We start from the raw sequence: 19,342 nt of genomic DNA on the forward strand, positions 1-19,342 counted from the left end.
TGGAAACTTTGTCAGGAGGGCAGAGGTGGGGGAAGGGACAGAGTAAGCAAGGCTGAGGGTTTCTTTTACATTTAATGTGTGGCATCAGGATGGGGATAAACAAAGGTGGCAGAAGGGATTGCCATTGAAACACCATTTCCAGATTTTGGGTGGCTGCTGGGTCAGTTCTCTCTGGAGAGATGGGGGTGAGCCCTGGAAAGAAGGAGGGTGCAAGAGAAGGAGCATGAACTGGGATTTGTTCACTGTAGAGGATTTATTCCCTTCCTGCTTTCAAAATGCTTTCAGTTCCAGCTGAAGCACATCAGAGGGATCTGAATAATGGGAATTAGTCTTTGTGAGCACCCCAGCTCTGTTCCAGCTTCAAATTCTAGGTGCTTGGTTAAATGTCATCCAGGTGAAATGCCACACAGGGAGCATTTGCTCACAGCATGGAGAATGTGCTCCTGGGGAGATCTGCTGCCAGGGTCAGAGCCAGGGAAGACTTTGTTCAAGCCAAAAAGGGGGAAGAGAGAAGTTTTATTTTACCCAGTTCCCAAGGGCCAGATTCAGGGACTTTCAGGAAAAAAAATTAAAGAAGGTTATAAGAGGGACTTTTAATTAGCTGAGTTTTCCAAGATTTACCCTGGAAAATGGCTTGCAAGGCTGGGAAACACTGCTGAGGCCAAACTCAGATAGGGACCAAGGCCATGAGCACTGCAGTCAGTAGAAATATCCACAAGGAAGTTGAGGTGTCAGCAAGTTTTAGGGGTAGAAGTAAAATGGAAAATTATGTGATAATCAGTGGAGAGCTCAGAAGTCTGTGGTGTGGCTCACTAAAAGATCAGGCAATGTTAGCAGTGACCATGAACCTGGGGCTGCGTGGAGGGGGGCACACCTCTGTGCCTCCTGACCCACTGGGGCTGAAAAAGATTCAGGTACCAGTCTGTCTCAAGCTAAGGAGACAGAAAGAGAGCATGAAGCAACCTGTAATTTCTGTAGGCTGTGGCTGAGCTGCTAAAAAGAGGGGGTGTGTGCTGGAATGCACATAACCCTTCTCTAACCTCTCACACCTTCCCCTGTTGGAGATAAGGGTTGACATGGGAGTTATTTGTCCACTCAGGCCCTCAAAGAGCTCAAGAAACTTCCAGTCAGGCTGTAGTCAAACTAAACTCCCTCTTTCTGGAGTGATATCTTCTGCCAGGGTTAATTAATATTCTTAATCTGCATTCCAGGCGCAGATTTTTGACTAAGGCAGAAAAAAATCCAATAGTCTAGCAACCAGGAAAGAACACTGAGCCCTTAAAAACTCTTCTTCAAATGGGACACATCCTTCTTTTGTCAGACAAAGCAAGTCAGGGCTGCTAGGATTTCTGGGAATCATCAATAGTCAGTTACCTGAGCTTCAGGAGGTGACCTTGGGCTCCTTACAACCTGACCCACCTTTATTTTCACTCTCACTGTGGTTTGCCACAATATTTTAAAAAGTTGAAGAGTGCTAAAAGAATTTTTCTTGTCTGGAATCTGTCCTGGCCTTCTGGAGGGAAAAATAGTGATTTTTCTCTCAAGGACAAACAGAAAACTACTACTCAGTCAGACCCCACAAAAATTACAGTCTCTGGCCCTGACTCCCATTATCAATCCAAATACACAGAAGATTATTCCTCTATTATTTCTCCCACTTGCACCCCCCATGACCATTTTCACCTGTGTTAATGCAGACTCCCAACAGCCCAAAACTCTCTGATAATTTAGCAGGAAAGAGTTCAGATAGCAGCACCAGCACTCAGAGACCTATGAAATATAACCTATGAGGAGACAGCAAAAGAATTTCTGTTTTCTTAAATACAGAGAAGACTGAACAGAGACATGATAACAGTCCTCAAAAATGTAAACAACTGTAGCAAAGAGGAAGGAAATAATCTCTTCTCTCCCACGTGGAGAGGATAAGAATAACAGGCTAAAATTGCAGCAGGGACATTTTTTTTTAAAATTAAGTATTACCAAAACCACTTGTAGCTGTTAGAATGGTATTACTGAAGCACTGGGATAGGTTGCCTTGGAAATCAACATATCTGGAGCACTTTCAAAGCAGGCTGGATCAACATCTGTGTGAACAGGGCAGATACCCCTGACCTGCTGTGCTCTTGGAGCTGCAGAAGGGATGGGTGACTCTTTAATATCCTTTCTAGCCTTGCTTTCATAAAATTTAATGATTCTTTGGAGATATATATGTTCATTTTTCACCTTCTGGGAGAATTTTAGAAGTACTGCTTGCACACATGTGCTCCTTGCTTCCAGAACCTTCCTTGAGATTATGAATTACTCTTCCAAGCACTGGGCTGTTCTCTGTGGCTCTCTCCTCTAACAGGTGAAGCTAGTCTGGCCAACTAGGATCCTTAATCTTACCAATAATTAAAGGGACTAATACTCCTAAAGAAACCACAGAAAATGGGCCTTTGCCTACCTAGGTATTTGCCTACGCTACAGTAGCATGCACTGCAGCTCTGCTGGGTTTTGCTTTTCCACCTTTTCAAGCTTTTGCTTTTTTTCTGTGTTCTGAAGCACAGAAAAGAGGAGCTGGGACAAGGAGGGCTGGCAGGGGCAGTCCCTGACTGTCACAGGTGATCCCTGTGGCAAACTCTGCAAACTCCATCCCAGTCTGGTTCACTTGTTTGTCCCTACTGGTTTCTCCAGAACATGAGCACTTGGGCAGCCAAGAACCTTCCCAACTTTCTAACCCAGCATTTTTTCTTGGCCAGTTTATTAATTAGTTCCTGTGCTATTGCTGCATTGCCCTCTCTCTGGAGTTTTCCAGTTCAGTAAGTGGCATCAGGATCCCTCTTGGTTTTCATTCTGAAGGCTGAACAGGCCAGGCTGTATTCTTATCCTCCCAGGCAGTCAGGTGAATGCACCCACTTGTTCCAGCACTCTTGTTTCCTGAGACAGAGCAGAGGTCACCCAGAATTACAGGGTGGAGAAAGAGTGTCCCAAAACCAAACCAAACCCACTTTTGCAATACAAGATGAAGAGTTAAGAAGTCTCCCTGTGAGAAGTGCAGTTACCCTCCTGAAACTGTTCCATCTTGGATATTCTCTGAAGTCCTGCAACAAATCTGAGAGTGGAGAGGAGAGCATTTCTGCAGAGATCTCAGTCTTCATGAGCACGGCTGCTTTCTGCTGCTGGGTGTCTGTGCTGCATTAACCTGCAGCCCACGGATTTCTGCTCTTCTCCCCGTGCTGCCTGTGAGAGGCAGCCCCACAGGGGCACCAGCATGCAGGGCTGTGCTCTCACATCCAGGTCCCCACCCTCCTCCACTCCCAGCTGCTTTTTCCATTTCCCACCGGACGCCCTCCCTGCTGCCAGTGGAAGTGTTTGCTCACTTATGTGCAGAACCAGGTCAGGGAGCTGATCCCAGCCAGAAAAATAGCCTGCAACTTTATTTTCCCTTCCAGCTGGAAGAAGTTCTGTCTGGTTGCTTGGGTGGCTGCGCAAGTGCTTGGGCTGGCACAAGGGAGGGGAGAGGATGGGGATGGAAATGGAAATGAGCAACTCTGCCCTGTGTGCTGCTCCCCAGTGAGTGGGGCTGGTCCTCTGAGCCTCCCCTCAGCTCTGGGCTGATCTCACAGGGAAAATCATGGACTTGTTTTCCGTCATGCCCCAGATACTCCCCACCCTCCTTTCAGGGATCACTGCTCTTCCTCCATGCCATCCATCTCTGCTCCAGCATGCTGCACCAGAAAACTCTCCAATCGACCAATCAATCAATTAACACCCATTAGAACAGCCTGGTTTCAAAGATGTCCCACTTAGGCAAAAGAAGGGAGTTCAGGGGCTGCTTAATCTAAAACTGGTGAGTGCTACTCCTCGTGTCACACAATCCCTTCTGCAAGCTGGGTTGCATGTTCTGTGCCTGAGTTTTTGGACCATTACAAGTGTGCATTCTTGCATCATAATTAACAGTTACTGGAAAGATATTTTGGAAAATGTGGCTCTTTGTAATCACATTTGGAAACAAGTATATCTAAATAACTGTGTTCATTGAGGCACTCCTTTCTTGGGCAGCTATTATAACCCAATTTAAAATAAACTCCCCTCTCTCCTCACTATTTTTGTTTGGCTCTGAGCTTTGCTATTACTGACATAGACAAAGCATTTCCACGAGTCATTTTATTATTTGGAGTTTTCTCATTTTAATGTGTTTGGTTCCTGAGATTTCCAGGGAGGCAGAAAGCCTCTGTCATGTTGGCCTGGAAGAGGGCAGTGAGGACCTGGTTTGATTGAAGGACTTACAAGGGTTTCCATAAGTTTTGACTCATTTCTGTAGTTACTCTGAGGGCATAGTACAAGATTACTGCTCTTTGCAATACCTCTGTGGAGAGTGTGTTAAAAGAAAAAGCTCCTAGCATGGCATTTAGATATAGTCAGAAAAAATAGTTTCAAAAAGACACATGGTTATATATCATGCAGTCCTGCTTGAAATTTGTGCACTGGTAATATTTGTTCATCTAGTAAATGAAATCATAGATACTTAATTCCTGTCTGACCACTAGAAAATATTTTGTAGCTGGTTTTATGCTATATAGAACTCAAAAAATCTTTGGCCAGCTTTCATGGGCTGTTTGCTGGAAGCCTGTTCACAAAGGACCTGTACAAGATGAAGCCCTTTCAACTCGCAGGAATGCCTTAATGTACACTGTTGGCACCCACCCGGGGTAAATTATCTATTAATAAACAACATATATTTATAACTTGATTAACCATAACATCTTTTTATAGAATACAGTAAAAAAAAAATAAAGCAGGTAATTATCAATATCAGCATCTGTGCAATAGTATACTCACAGAGAATTTTATTTAACATAAAGGTTCCTAGCAGGCCAGCAAGTCAGCAACAGCAGCAGATGGCTGCATTTGGGGTTAAATGCTCTTTATACTATGGAAAAAATAAAAAGGCAAAAGCCAACATGTGCTGGACAGCAGCAGTGAGTAACCTCTTTCCCCTCACCTGCACTTCCCTGCAGAACTCAAACAATCACTTCAGTGATAACAAGAAGCAGGGACCTCAATTTTCATTCAAAAATAAGAACCTTGGTGGTGGCTTTTGATTATAGAATCAGCCTAATGGTTCCTGATGGGCTTTCAGCCTCAGGCCAAACCCTCAGGATGAAATGAGCTGTATCCCAGCCCTGTTTTCCTGTGTAACACTAGCCCAGTCCCTAAACACATCTCACTGCTTCAGCTCATACATCCATACATAAAAAAAAAAAAAAAAAAAAAAAGCTGTATAAGAGGAATGCAGAGGGGTTACATTCATCAGCACTTTGAAATGAACTTGCAGTACTAAGCACTAGTATTTTCACTGCAAAATGAGGCCTTTTGCTGGGAAGCATCAATGCAACAGGATCATCTACTGACAGACTTGTCAGCACTTTTAGGCAGGCTGGAGTATTAGAATACGCATTTGGCTGAGCTGTTTAAACAGAATATATTCCTTACCATAAATTTTCTATGCTACTGGAACTGCAGAAATTCTCCTTCAAAAGCCAAACATGCCCACCTGATTTGCAAGTAGCACAAAGTAGCACTTTCTTTAAAATCTAGAGAATTATTGCTGATATTTCTGCCTGAGGAACCCACCTAATAATAATAACAACATGTTTTTCCACATTGTGACTTGATTCTGGCTGCACACATTTCCATTCCAGTGTCATTCACAGTTGTTTTTAACTTCAGCGAGAAGCAAGTTTTCATTTCAGCTAAAACCAGACATATCAAATTCAACTTAAAAAAAAAAAAAAGTTGGGGAGGGAAAAGGAAGGGCATTTTGGCTGGGGAGAAAAAGGAGAAGGGACTGTTAAAAGAATAAATTTTCTCTGAGATGTAACACTATCTTAGCAGCAGCAGCAACTTGCAGGCACAACTTGGTGGATTTTTCTTCACCTTTTGGTTTTTCATCTGTAAGTTCTGCAGTGAACTAGGAGAGACAGCTTTTGTGGATTTTGTTTTTTCGCCTTTTGGTTTTTCATCTGTAAGTTCTGCTGTGAACTAGCAGACACAACTTTTGTGGACTTTGTTTTTGTGCCTTTTGGTTTTTCATCTGTAAGTTCTGCAGCGAACTAGCAGACAACCTTTCTGGGCTTCGTTTTTTCGCCTTTTGGTTTTTCATCTGTAAGTTCTGCTGTGCGCTGGGGAGGGAGGGAAAGAGGGAGGGAAGAGATTGGGATGGCTGTGGCTGCTCAGCCCACACCAGGAACCTCTTGGTACCCTGGCAGCATCCCCAGCTCCCTGCCCGAGTGAGCTCATGGGGCTCAGCTGGCCTCGCAGAGGTGGCACCACGCACACGGGTGTCATGGAAAGTGTAAGAGGGCCACTTGTTCCAGGGCTGGCTGACAATGCGGAGCCGCTGTGTCGCCCCCAGGCCAGGCCAGGCCAGGCCATGCCAGGCGGGCGGGTGCCGGCACACGAGCACATGAATAGCGGGTCTGTTCCAGCAGCTGCGCCTTGCCCGGCTCAGAGCTCCGGCAGCAGCGAGCGCTCCGCTCCTCGGCCGTGGGGACAGAGCTGGGGACACGCACAGGGATGGCCTCGGACAGGGACAGCGCCAATCCCCACGTGAGTCTGCCTTCGGGGATACCCACGGTTTGGGGGGAACATCCACCGCTTGTATCATTTGCTCCTCAGCTTTGGCAGCGAGTTTCCTTTGAAAACTCAGTTCTGCTTTTTTCCTCTGCTCCCCTTTGAAGAAAAACCAGTGGCAGGATGTCTGCTGTGTTCTGCCAAGAGTAGTTATGAGCCTTTCTCAAAAAAAAAAAATAAGGGTTAGAAGAGGGATATTACTAAAAAGAGATGCTTTTTAGGGAAGGAAGGGTAGGGGAGGAAGAGATTAGCCTTCAGCCCTCAGAAGGAGGCAGCACAAACTCTACAAGCTGCATAAGTCTGATCTGCCCCTCATCTCACAAAGCCTTTCTCTGTTTGGCAGAAAGTTCTCTCAATCTGGAGAGGAGAAAAAGAAATAAATACAGCAAACAAAGAGGGAGTGAAAAGGCCAAGGTTTCCTACATATGGTTTACAGAGAAACAAAACTTCTTGGTGAAGCTCTTTCAGTTCTCTGTGTTCCTGCTCTGAGTGTTTTTTAAGAAGGTAGAAGTGTTCCTACTCTGTTTGTGTTTTTTGAGAAGGGTGTTTCTTGTGTGCAGCGCGCGTTCTCAGAAAGGGCAGCTACCCAAGGGTTGGGAAAAAGAGAGGAAATGGAATCAAAAGCCCAGATCACAAACACCCATCAAACCTCAGAAGTTCCAGTCCAGATCTTCACTTCAGACAGCTGTGAAGGGAAGAATATGAAGCATTGCCTAGGGCACAGCTTCCAGCCCTGAGTTGGTGGCATAAGGGTCCAAACTTTGCAGCTGATTTTTCTGTCTGAAATGGTCTTAATCATCCTTAGACTTGGCAATGGGGAAGTCACTCTGGGGTCACAATTTTTTTCCTTTGGCCCATGTCAAAGAAATTAAAATGGTAATATTTGTGCCCTTGGAAATAATCAGGACAATGTTCCTTAACTAGAAAGAAGGACTGAGACTCCCCAAACCTGCAGAATGCATCTCCAGTGAGATACTGGTGGTATCTCACTGGTGCAGAGCAGCTTTTGAAGACCTGAGAGTAGCTATGCTCAATAAGAGACACAGCTAGTGATGCACAGGTAGCTATGACAGTGAAAATGTACTATATTAAGACTTTATTAAGGGAGAGATAAGTGTTAGTCTTTCCTAGAACTAGACAGTAAGGGGAAAAATACAGACATCATTAAGCCAGAAACTGATGGTAAAGAGAGGACAAGAAAATTATGCTAAATTAAAAGTCCAATGAACTCCCTGTATATTAAATCACTCCACTGAATGGAACGTTTCAGGTCTATAATGAATTTAAAGTCCAGGTAAAATAGATGAAAAAAAGTCATTAATTAAAAATCTTATAAACTACTGCAAAATTTTTAGTTTAGAGTTTTCTCTTTCAAGCCACCTTGAGGTTAAGTGAAGAGCCAAAAGTGACCACACCAGCATCTTTGGCCTTTACAATACTCAAATAATTATGTCCAGAAGGCCAGAGGTTCCTTGAGCTGCACGACTGAGAAGAACATCCCATCTGTTTCCAGAGCAGGGAGATGTAGAGTGTGCACCACTACAAAACTGGCCCAAAAATAACTGTGCTGCTAAGGTTTCCTTTGTGACACCTCATGGGGAAGCCAGCAGGCAGCACAAAACACAGGTGAATGCACACAGACTCTGGCATGCTCATGATCAGGAAATACAGTTACAGGAGAGGGAGTGTTACCCACCGGTGTAATAAATAAAACCTCTTAACCAAACGAATCTAGTTTGGTTCAGACTCCAAAGGATGTAAAAGCATAAGCTGCAAATGGACCAAGAGCTGCTCTGGTTCCAATCTGCTTTCTGAAAACCCACAAAGAAGGAGGGTTGACCCAGTGAGCATCCAGGCATGAGCTTGGAACACCAGCCATGCGATTAATACATGAATAGTGAGCGCCTTCTCCAAGACTCATTTATCAAGGAACAAAGTAAGTTGTGGGTACAAGGAGTCTCATGCATACCTTTACTATCACATGTGATTTGACTGCAAGCCAACCATTTTATTCTATAAATAAAGGCCTGAGTGAGCCTTCTTTGAGCTCTCCTGGCTGCATGATTTCCCCTTGCACTGTGACAACCCTCCAGGCTGCCTCTCAAAGCAGAAACCTTTTACCAGCAGCAGATCTCTGGTAAGTGATTGATACTGCCCAGAACCCTGTGGTATGGTACCTTTGATTTCTGCCCTGGTACCTTTGATCTTATCTCAGTGACTGTTGGTTTTTCTTGGTAACTTTTACTTGTGCCTTGGTAGTTTCAAATAATTGTTCAAATCATTGCGCTGTATAATAACAGACTTGCCATCAAACATTTTTACAGCATTATATTAAAATCACTTTCACAAATATCTTTGATGATGATTCTCGAAGTGATCTAAATCCCAAATCGTTTGTTCATGACAAATTGGTGTAGTTGGCAGAGTCCTGAATCAGGATTCAGGACAATAGCTGAGACAAGCTGAGAGTCCTGTAAGTGATGTGCCTTGACAAGTGTGAGGTAAGGGGAGGAGTGGTCAGTGGCAAAGGAAAAAAAGTGGTTTTCAGTGGAAAGTACATTTAAAACCCTCTTTTGAGCAGGGAATGCAGAGCAGCTATCTCCTTGGAAGTTTCCAGCTGTGGGTTTGGGAAGATCTCGGGGAATGTGAACTGCACACTCTAACTCCTGACTCACTGCTTCTCAAAGAGCTCCTGGATGGAGTAGCAGGAGCAGTCAGGAAATTGACTGTGATACAATACAGAAATAGGAGTTTGTATTTATAGACTGGGGGTCCTGTGTCTGAAGCAGTTGCCAGTTCCTCCTAGCATTTCTTACACAACAGAGACAGGCTGGACAGGTAACTCAAATGGAAACAATGGACCTTTGTCCTCATGTAGGAGACAGCAGGAGAAGGAAATCAAGATTTAAGAAGGTTCTAAGGAGAACTGATCAGTCCCCAACGTTTTTTGCTCATTCTGAAGCATGAACAGGAGCTCAACCAGCAAAACTGAAAGTGTCTGTAACAGGACTCCCACATGCAGCATGTCATCAGCCTGTGGAATTTGCCATCTCCTGGGGCAGGTTAGGAGGTCAAATATTGGGGCGAGCAAACATAGAAAAGAGGTCGGGAGGTCCAGTAACAATATTTACAGTTATGCAAGCTAAAAAAAGGTACCTTCAAATTCCATAAGCCAATAGCAGGATAAAAATAAATATTGGAACTTTTCAGCTCCCTACAGGCCCTGGCACAATTGCTGACCACACTACAAGTGGTAGCTCGTATTAGAGAAATTAGACACCAGCTCTCTGGAAGTGGCACCTATGACTGCTTTTTAACAGCAAAAAGTGTCTCCCATTAATCCACTTTCTCCCTTACAAAAATTCTCTTGTTCTGTGTCTTTCCAAGGAGTCTGCTTTCCCATTCTGACTTCTAGGAAGACCAACAAAACCTCAAATGGTGTAGAGAGAGCTGCAAAAAGGAAATGGTGCTGAAATAGAAAAAAGGCACAAGCTGTGCAGCTTTACTTGGTTTATGCCAGCCAGTCAAGTGCTAAGAAAATAAATAGAACTGGAATGAAAATATTTTAATTACACTATTAATTTACCTATTAAAAGGTAAAACTTTGACATTATTTAATCTGAATTATACATTTTTGTGGCTCTATTTATGGCTTCCAAGTGAAACTTTCACCTTCCTCTATTAAACACCTGTCATTGACAAGAACCCAGGCAGAGAGCAGTGTCCTGGTGAGGTATAGCAGAGTACATCCTGAGATAGCTGGGATTTGAGAAACACATTTGGGATGGAAATAAAAAAATCCAACAAGACCCCACCACCAATTTCCTTTTGCTTCAGGAAACACAGGTTTATAAATTAGAAGTATGGCTTTGATAGAAACACTCTGGATGATTTGCCTGTACGTGTTTGTGCTATTGTCCCCCTGACATTTTGTCCAACCCTTCCATAGAGATTTGCAGGGGAAGAAGGGAGGAGGGAGCCATGCAGGACACTTCTTTCCAGCAGCACAAGGCCCATTAAATCTGTTCAGCTCTGTACCTCAGCTCACCATCTGACATCCCAATACAACCCTGTTTCATTGGTGATTTAAGCCAATATCCCAAACTTTGAATGGGGGTGACTGAGACAACAGTCCACCTCTCCCAGCACAGCAGCTGATACTAAATGGCTCTATAGTTTTATTAGATTTACATTTTTATGTTTTCTTGCAGGGGTGTTGCCCTCTGTACAAATGGGTGTTTAAAGCATGTGTGCTAGATAAAATGTCACCCATGTTCATACTGCAAAAGAGGTCCTATATTGTATGTTGTGTCTTTCTTTTTATAGTTTCTTACTCTTTGGATAAAAAAAATTACAATCCTCTGGGATGAGAAGCAGAAGTAATACCTCACCATTTAGGGAATCTTTCATACTTCAAAAGTAAAAAGAGTAAACAGCTAAAATAATCGTTCTGGAAAACAGGCCCTACACTGAAATTTTTTGGCAGGGGTTACTTCATGAATACCTTGAATGGAAAATACATCTGTGGAAATAAAGACAGGTTTACAAGTAACTTGCAAGGAAAAAAAAAAGATTTAAAGTAATTGCATAGTTTACTTCCAGTGCTCAGTTTCTGACCAGATCTACAGCAGGCAGACTTTAGAAAGAGATAGATATTATTTGGATAAATAGACCCAGCTACAGGTCTAACAGTGTGGACTTTTCCAAAATGCCCACAAAACAATTGGAAAGTCCCCTTTACCACAGCAAATCCCATCTGTCACATCCCCCTTTCAGTCTAAATCTGAACACACAGAGAGTGTGCTCACAGCTGGGCTGGACTTTCAGTTTTTTGGTATTTTGTGGCTTTAACTTGTGCTGCAAGGCTGTGATGTGCTTACAAGTTCCTGCTTTGGGCATGTATTCAGCAGCATTATCTGGGCTCTGTAATTTGGGCTGGATAGTGAAAATCTGCATTGAGAGAGAGCCTTTCAAAGAGAAACCTAAGTGCTGCAGAAAAATCCATTTCTGTGGAATTGTGGATCCTTGGACATTGTGTGCAAGCCAGTCATCAAGAGGCTGAGGAGCTCCTCTCACTGTGTTTGTAACTAAACTAACTCAGTTACTCCAACCTTTCAAACAGGATCCCACTCCCAGGGTTACATTTCATAAACCAGCAGCACTCACTTTAGAGCACAGACGAATGTGTCACAACGTGCTGAGGAGGAGGAGACTAATTCTTGCAATTAGTACTAATTAATTCTTGGTTCTATTGCCAGATGTGACATTTTCCCTCTTCCCTTTACTTTCCTCCTGCCTGCTCTACCTGGACATGGCCAGATTTCCCTCTTGGGGTGAATGTTTGCTTAGGCCCTTCCCAAACATAGGGATAATAGTATTTTTCATCTTGGGTTTTAAGGTATCTGGGGAAAATGAGGCTCATGTGGAGTTAAATAAACCCTTGGAGCATCCTTACAGCAGTGGTTGAGCTGGACCCTCACCCTTCACCTATGAGGGGCAGTGAAAGAAAAGGAGGAGTCTTTCTGAGGGACAGAGAAAAAGGAAAACAAATTCTTATCTCATTTGCTTCTTCTGTGTTGTGCTCACATGTGGAATGTGTTTGGAGATTGTTTCACTGGTTTCATTCAAGTGAATTGTTTTGACTTAATGACCAATCAGTGCCAAGCTGTGTCGGGACTGGAAAGAGTCAAGAGTTTTTCATTATTAACTTTTTAGCCTTCTGTAAGTATCCTTTCTGTATTCTTTAGTATAGTATAATATAGTATAGTATAATATAGTATAGTATAATATAATATAATAATAAAATAGTCATATTAATATTAAATAATAAAATAATATCATAAAATAATATAAAATAATAAATTAGCCTTCTAAGAACATGTAGTCAGATGCATTGCTCCTTTCTCTGTCTGGGAACCCCACAAATACAAGACCTGTGCACACTGCAGATTCGAGTGCACAAGGAGTTTTGGCTGCAGTGAGTAACCATAATCCTGGTTATGGTGGTGGCAGCACAGCTCTCCTGTGTGGCCAGCAGTAAACCACTGAGACATCTTTGTGACTGGGAATCCTCTACAACATGAAATATCTGTTAAAACGCAGCTAAACTGAATTTTTGTATCTTTTCTCAAACAGTTGCCCTTCTCACCTTCACTCCAGCCTGAGTGCTGATCCTTGCACGTGCTTCTCTCTGTTTGCCCCCAGCTGACACACAGGTACAACATTTTCCCTCATTTACCACAGAAAAAGGAACTCCAAGTCACCCCCTCTCAGCCTTTTCTGTAAAATCTGTAGTATTTTGCTCTGCTTCTCTGCTGAGAACCAAAAATGGGCAGCACTTCAGGCATACAATAAGCACACACAGAAGTGTGGGCTTCTCCAAGTACAAGAAGGGTGAATGGGCATTTTCACTGCCATTTCCCTGTGCCTGGCTTGTCAGCCAAGTGTTTATAAAACTGTCTCTGGGGAAAGGCAATACAAGAAGTAAGCTCTACTACTGTAATCTAGACTGCCTCAGGTATGTAAACATGGAACAGAAACTTTTGAACTGGACACCAAAATGATGGAAGGGCCCAAGTGCAGAGGCTGCAAGATGCACATCAGCAGTCACCATACACCTTGACACACTCCTTTGAACTAGCCCAGCTATAATTCCTTGTCAAATTACATGAATCAGATATGTGACTCTGTAATTACAGCTGTGAAAACCATTATACACAGGATCTTAGAACTTTCTATCCAAAATAACCCTTGGGGAAGAAATTTCTCATTAAGGTGCCTGGGTCAAGGTTCAGTGAGTACTGGAAATTCTGGGGGAATCCTGTTGGCAGATTTAGAGAAACAAGAACAAGAAAATGAGATCATGTTTTGGTTTGTGGCTTGTTCATGCTCTCTTGGTTTTTTTCTTTATTTTTCCCCTAATATTTATGCATATTTGCAGGAGTTCTCTTTTGCAGAATACTTTTAAAAGAAGGCCCAAATTCACCACAGAACTTAATTATGTGTCAAAAATAACTGCTCCTACCAATCTAATAAGAGCCAAAGGGTGGCTAACCATTCTTCTGTTTTACTGAAGGACTATTTCTGCAGAAAATAACAGCACAGAAATACTCTCCCAGGACTTGTGTGAGAACCAAGTTCTTCTGTCCCTAGTTTTCCAAGAGTGCTATGAATATCAATGAATTTAATTTCACAATCTCCACATGGAGCAAGAGGTGTTTTCCTGGCTATTTTACAGATATTAATCAAGATGGTTAAATGAGCACTGAGGTACCCAAGGGCACACCAGTGGAAGGTGACAGGAAATACTGAGCATCTCTGGATGGGCAAATTGCCACAGAGCAGCATTCTTTGGCTCCATCTTTGTTCTCACAGGTTAAATGCCTAATCTCCATCAATTCTTGAAGGAATCATTGAAGATTTTTTCACTCACTCTGTTAATTCACACAGTGCAAAGAAGAGCATTAACTGAAGCTGTCAATAAGGGACCACCCATAACTCCTTCCCCTGCTGAATGTTAACTTCAACAGCCATTGGAAACAAAATTTGGACACACTTTCAAAAGTTCGGGCACACACAGCTGTGTTTGCACCTCTTTCTTGCTGGAACCAGAGTCACTCAACCACACTGGTGTAGGATGAAACCCCAAAGCCAAAGTGAAACACACTGAAATGCGTTAAACAGAAATTCTGACTCAGAATGACCATACAAGTTCTTGATGCAACTTTTCAACTTGAACTTTGCACCTCCTTCTGGCTGGTTCAAGATGAGATGTTGCTGCACGTCCCTGTGTGATTTCAGGCTGTGGCCACACAGTTTTTGCTGACTGGAGCTGGAGCAGGGAGGTTCATCCTTCCTCATCACCACCACCAATAATTATTGGTGCCTCAATGCAATGCTCAAAGTAATCACTCTGTCAAGACTGTCTGGGCTAGGAAACCTCCACTGCTGAGTGTCTAAGCTAACCCAGGTCATTGTGAAAGAACTTGTTTCAGGAATATGTCTGGACACAGACAGAAATAGCAGCTCCTTTACACAGGCCTTCATCTATCTTACTGCAATGGGATAATTGCTTGAATTCTTGAATGTTTCTTATTATTATTATAAGAAATATAATTCTATTCTTATAGTTCTGGTTATGTTAGCTGAAGATCTAGTTATTCCATGATTATCAGAAGACAACAGCTACACAATCTGGGTTCTTCCTCACTTAGTTGTATGAAATAAGGCAAACAGTTAACAGCTACAAATACAATAAAAATTATTCCTACAGAACATTGGCACCTGGGATTTTTCTCATCTTTTGCCCATGGTGACACCTTGACTGGAAATCCACACTGATCAGGGAGACAGCCAGCAAAGGATTGATACACTACAAGAAAATTTACTGCGCTGCTGTTTTGTTTTAACCAAATCAGATTTGAGCTCCATCCTCACGTGCTGGATTCTTGGGAGCTGACTCTGGCCCAATTCCTTAGCCAGCCCCCATTTTTGGCACATGGTTGTGAAAACGTTGCCGAAGGGAGCTGTGTCAAAGGGCTTTTCCTCTGCTCCTAATGGCTCCACGTACAGGCTGGAGGAATCCGAAGCGCTCACGAAATGTGGTTTCCCTGCTGGTGTTTGCTGTTCAGCTGGCTCAGCAGCTCAGCCATTTAAAACCATTGTGAGTGGATTTAGCACTTGTGAAATAATGCTGGCCTGTTCAGACCCACAGAGGGATGGGCAAAGTCCTCTGGTGCAATAAAAGCCCCTCTCACCTCCTTCTCCTGCCTGTGAGGTGCAATGGAGTTTGAGGGAGAAAACTACAAAACTACTCACACCCAGGTGCAGCTACACAGAGATCAGGTGGAAGAGACATGGGCCTACCAAAATGAAAAAAGTTAATGTGTTGAGAGGAAGGAATCACTTCAGTATCCCAGAAAAAAAAAAAAAAAAAAAAAAAGAAGAAGAAAAAAACCCACACCAAAACAAATACACCAAAACCTCACTGAGTAGGTATAGGGAGCAAATCATGAAGGAGAAGGAAAAAAAAAGAGGAGCACAGCCCCAGAAGAGAGCTCCAGCAGGGTGAGTTCCATAAAATCACATCCTATGAATGCTGGCAAGCCAAATGGGGGGAATAGGTACAAAAAACAGAGTCCCAGAGGTCTCTGGGACCATAAACCAGAGAAGATGGAGCACCCCACATCCTCCTACTCTGAGCTACTGCATATAGCAAGAGGTGTGTTTCATCCCTGAGTTGATCCAATGCCCAATTATCCTGCTGAGACCATCAAAAAGAGGAGATAACAGGCACACTGCAGATCTGTATCCTTGTGCAGAGATTTGAACTCAGGACCAGGCTCAGACAAGCAATTCAAGAGCAGATGGCAACAGGTCTTGGTGGCTACTAATTAGATTGGCTTTTGGTCAGTGATATGGGGCTGAGGAGCCCTCTGATTCATTCCCAAAGCTCTGCACTGCCTCCAGCTGAGTTATGAATAGGGTCAGTCTTGCAGTGTTCAGTTTTTTGCCAGTTTTTCCAAAGTGGCAAAACTGGCAAATCCTTGCAGATCCCTCTGTGGAAGGGGAATGGGCTCAGGACTCAGCTGTTGGCCACTTTGGTGTTTAGGGTGTTTAACACTCAGGTGTTTAGGGCCAGGGTGCTTCCTCTTGCCTCACTCACGCTGCACAAACAGGAACATTTTCTCTCCTGTGGGAGCAGCTGACTCAAACCCTTGGCCAGAGGAAGGGAAAGGTGTCCCTGTCATGCCCAACAGCAAAGAATGGCTAAAAAATAAAAAGATGCATCACTCTGTGGCTGCGAATGATAACAATACATTCCTCTTTATCCTGATCCAAAAGCAATTTTTCCCTTCCTTTGTTCCCCTCCCTGTGTTTTCCTATCTGCTGAGAACGTGTTTCTCAGCTAGGAGCCCAGCCAGTCTGTTATTGGTGTGCCTAAGATCATTTTCACGTTCCTCCCATTTTTTTTTGTTTTACATATTATCAAATGACTTGTGAAAAGTGAAGTTCAGCCAAGCAAACCTCCAAGGAGTTATGCAAGAGCAAGTAGCCCTGAGCTTTACCATGAGCACTGTACATCAAAGAGGCACGTCCATGCATTGATAAATCAGTTTATACAGGGATAATCAGGGACACATTGTGGGTATGTAGAGATGAAGATATGAAGGCTGGCAGGTGCTGTTCCAGTGGCTATCCCTAAATCAGAAGGCACTGTCTCCAGCCCTGCTCTTGACCTCTCTGAGAAATGAGGGGCAGTATCTGGCCAAGCAACTCCTCCAGTCAACTCCATGCAGATGATACAATTCCATGCACACGATACATTTGTACCCTGCACAAAGTGCTGCTCTTTCCTTATCATCTGCTCAGTGGGCGTCATGGTGAGGCTGATTCAGCAGAAATCAGAGCCATTCTTGTGGGAAGCTGGTGTCAGGAGCAGCCAAACACACAGGCTGAGAGAAGGCTGTGATTTACTGATCACAATCTCTACAAGGAAAGATCTATGGGCTTTAAAGGCTCTCTTCTGCTCCTGGTGTGTTGTGAAGGACAGATAGGGCTCTGTCACTCCTCTTGGTGGGGCTGTAGGTGATAATTTGGGGACCTAAAATTGTGGCTATGTTGTATCTGTTACAGAGCAGCACTCAGTCTGCCTTTTGCCCAAGGCACACACATTACATACACAGTCAATGCTGACATGTTGATACCTGTGAGCACAGGGAAATTCACATTCTGTACTCGAGTGCTGCAGGAGCTGAGGCATTGAGATGATGCAGGATGGATTACAAGGTGAAAGGTCTTCAAAAAGCCCAAGAAAACAAAAGTTTCATTTCCAGGGTCAAAAACTGGAAAGAACAACTACAATGATTTCTCTAAATATTAATAAAATCCCCTGTCTCATGGGGATAAATATAAATTAAAAGTCACTGGTCATGATAATCATATTAATGAGTGCAAAAAAGCTTCTTTTGCCCACTTTGTCTGGTCATGCTAGCAGCAGAACCAAACAGAGTATCAGGGTGCCCAAACAGAATATGAGAAGTCGTGAATAAGAAAAAAAGAGGCAAGTTGGCATTTCTTTTTGCCGGGTTTTGTTTAGGGGGTTTTTTAGGAAAAAAAAAAAAAAAAAGACAAAAGACTGTAGTGAGTGCACAGAAGAGCACCACAAAACCCCAGGACTGCTGCACAACATACTGACAATACAGCTGAGCTGCTCCAACAGGGGTGAGCTCTGCTGGGAGAGGCAGAAACCCAGAAGGGAAGGGAAGGGTGTGATCAGGAGCGAATAAACTGCAGGGATAAACTCCTCAATCATTTCATGCTAGGTGTTGCGAATGTTTCAATGTGCAACTAAAACTGGGAACTAGTATGAGCCATTTGTCCAAGCCCATGCCAAGTAAGGACCACCACAACTGCCCTTCAAACACAGTAAACCAGTGCCCAGTCTGTCCCACATGGTCCAGGATTTTTCTTTCTCCTTCCCAAGGATTTTTATCCCTCCTCCAACATGCAGGAGCTCATTTGGACACAGCTTTAGCTATCCCCTTACAGGAATCCAGCTTCAGTACACACTGCTTACTGAGTGAGCCCCACTTGAAATCCAGAGCATTTGTTCCCACTTCTTGTGTCCCTTGGCCATCTTGAAAGGATAAACTACAGGATAAACTCCAGGTACAGTGAGAAAGGAATCGTAAGAAACTCCAGTTTCTGCAAAGTTTTGTTTTCCCACTCCAAAAACTGAACATATTCAGTGAATGTGAATGGTTCTTGAGAACAAGACTGTGTTTGCAAAATCTGGGCCATCAATTGTCATAGAAATTCTGCTTTAATCCCCTCCCATTCCTATTCTGGCTCTGAGGTATTTGTTTCCCCAGTCCAGTCTCCTACTGAGGAAGGCCTCCTTTGCTGCACCCTTTTCCAAAAGTCTCTCAAAGCAGCCTCTGCTCAGGAGATCCCTGAAAAACTCAATTGTCACTAAGGGGATTTGGGCCTCCCTTTAAATTCTGCCATGCTGCACTATGGCTCCTCATTATAAAGTGAGCTCTTAAAGGTTCTTTGTCTCTTCAGGGTTGAAAGTTGCTGACTGAATGTCTGGGTCCAATTTTCCTCCTTTAACTGGCCATTCTCAGCTGTGCAAAGTGTTTGCATAATGCTACAGGATCATTCACACATCAATCTTATTTTACATTTTGAGCCTGTTTTGCAAAGGGGTTAATGAGAAAACAGAACACAACCTGAATAATAAGTCACCAGAAAAAAACCACTATCCTAATTCCTTAATACAGAGCCAGAACAGCAGTTCCTCTCACAGAGGGAAGAGGATGGACACTTCTAATCTGAGAATGCAACTCCCAGGGACAGTGTTTGAGAAAACAGCAGTAATCTACAGAACACCCAGGAACAGTTGTTGAAAGATTCCCGGGGTGTTACTCTTGGCAGGACATCAGGTTCCAATAAAACCCTCTGAAAACACTAGCCCAACAACAACAATAATAATAATATTTTACACAGATGAAGAGTCTTTTATCTCAGGCTCACTGCAAATGATGAGTGAGTTCTCGAGGAGAGGTGGATAGAACTGATGCTCCACAGATATTGCCACTGATTTGGAGATGTGGAAAATAGGTTATTGTGTGCAGACTTTGGAGGGCACACAGGAAAGAGTTAAGATGTAAAGGCAAGCTTGGCAGCATTCTTTGTGGTGAACTCACAGGGATATGGTATTGTA

At 43.4% G+C, this 19,342-nt stretch overlaps 1 protein-coding gene across 1 annotated transcript in view; it reads left to right on the forward strand.

Moving 5' to 3' along the window:
- The first annotated feature begins 6,303 nt into the window (after nt 1-6,303).
- The window catches only part of NINJ2 (ninjurin 2), a 41,689-nt gene continuing 28,650 nt past the window's right edge, over nt 6,304-19,342 (forward strand). The window contains exon 1 of the mRNA XM_005482679.4: nt 6,304-6,591. Coding sequence (XP_005482736.1) covers nt 6,559-6,591 — 33 coding nt within the window. The 5' untranslated portion in view covers nt 6,304-6,558. The remainder of the gene's footprint in view (nt 6,592-19,342) is intronic.

Source organism: Zonotrichia albicollis, chromosome 4, assembly GCF_047830755.1.
Source record: "Zonotrichia albicollis isolate bZonAlb1 chromosome 4, bZonAlb1.hap1, whole genome shotgun sequence".
Classification (NCBI taxonomy): Eukaryota; Metazoa; Chordata; class Aves; order Passeriformes; family Passerellidae; genus Zonotrichia; species Zonotrichia albicollis.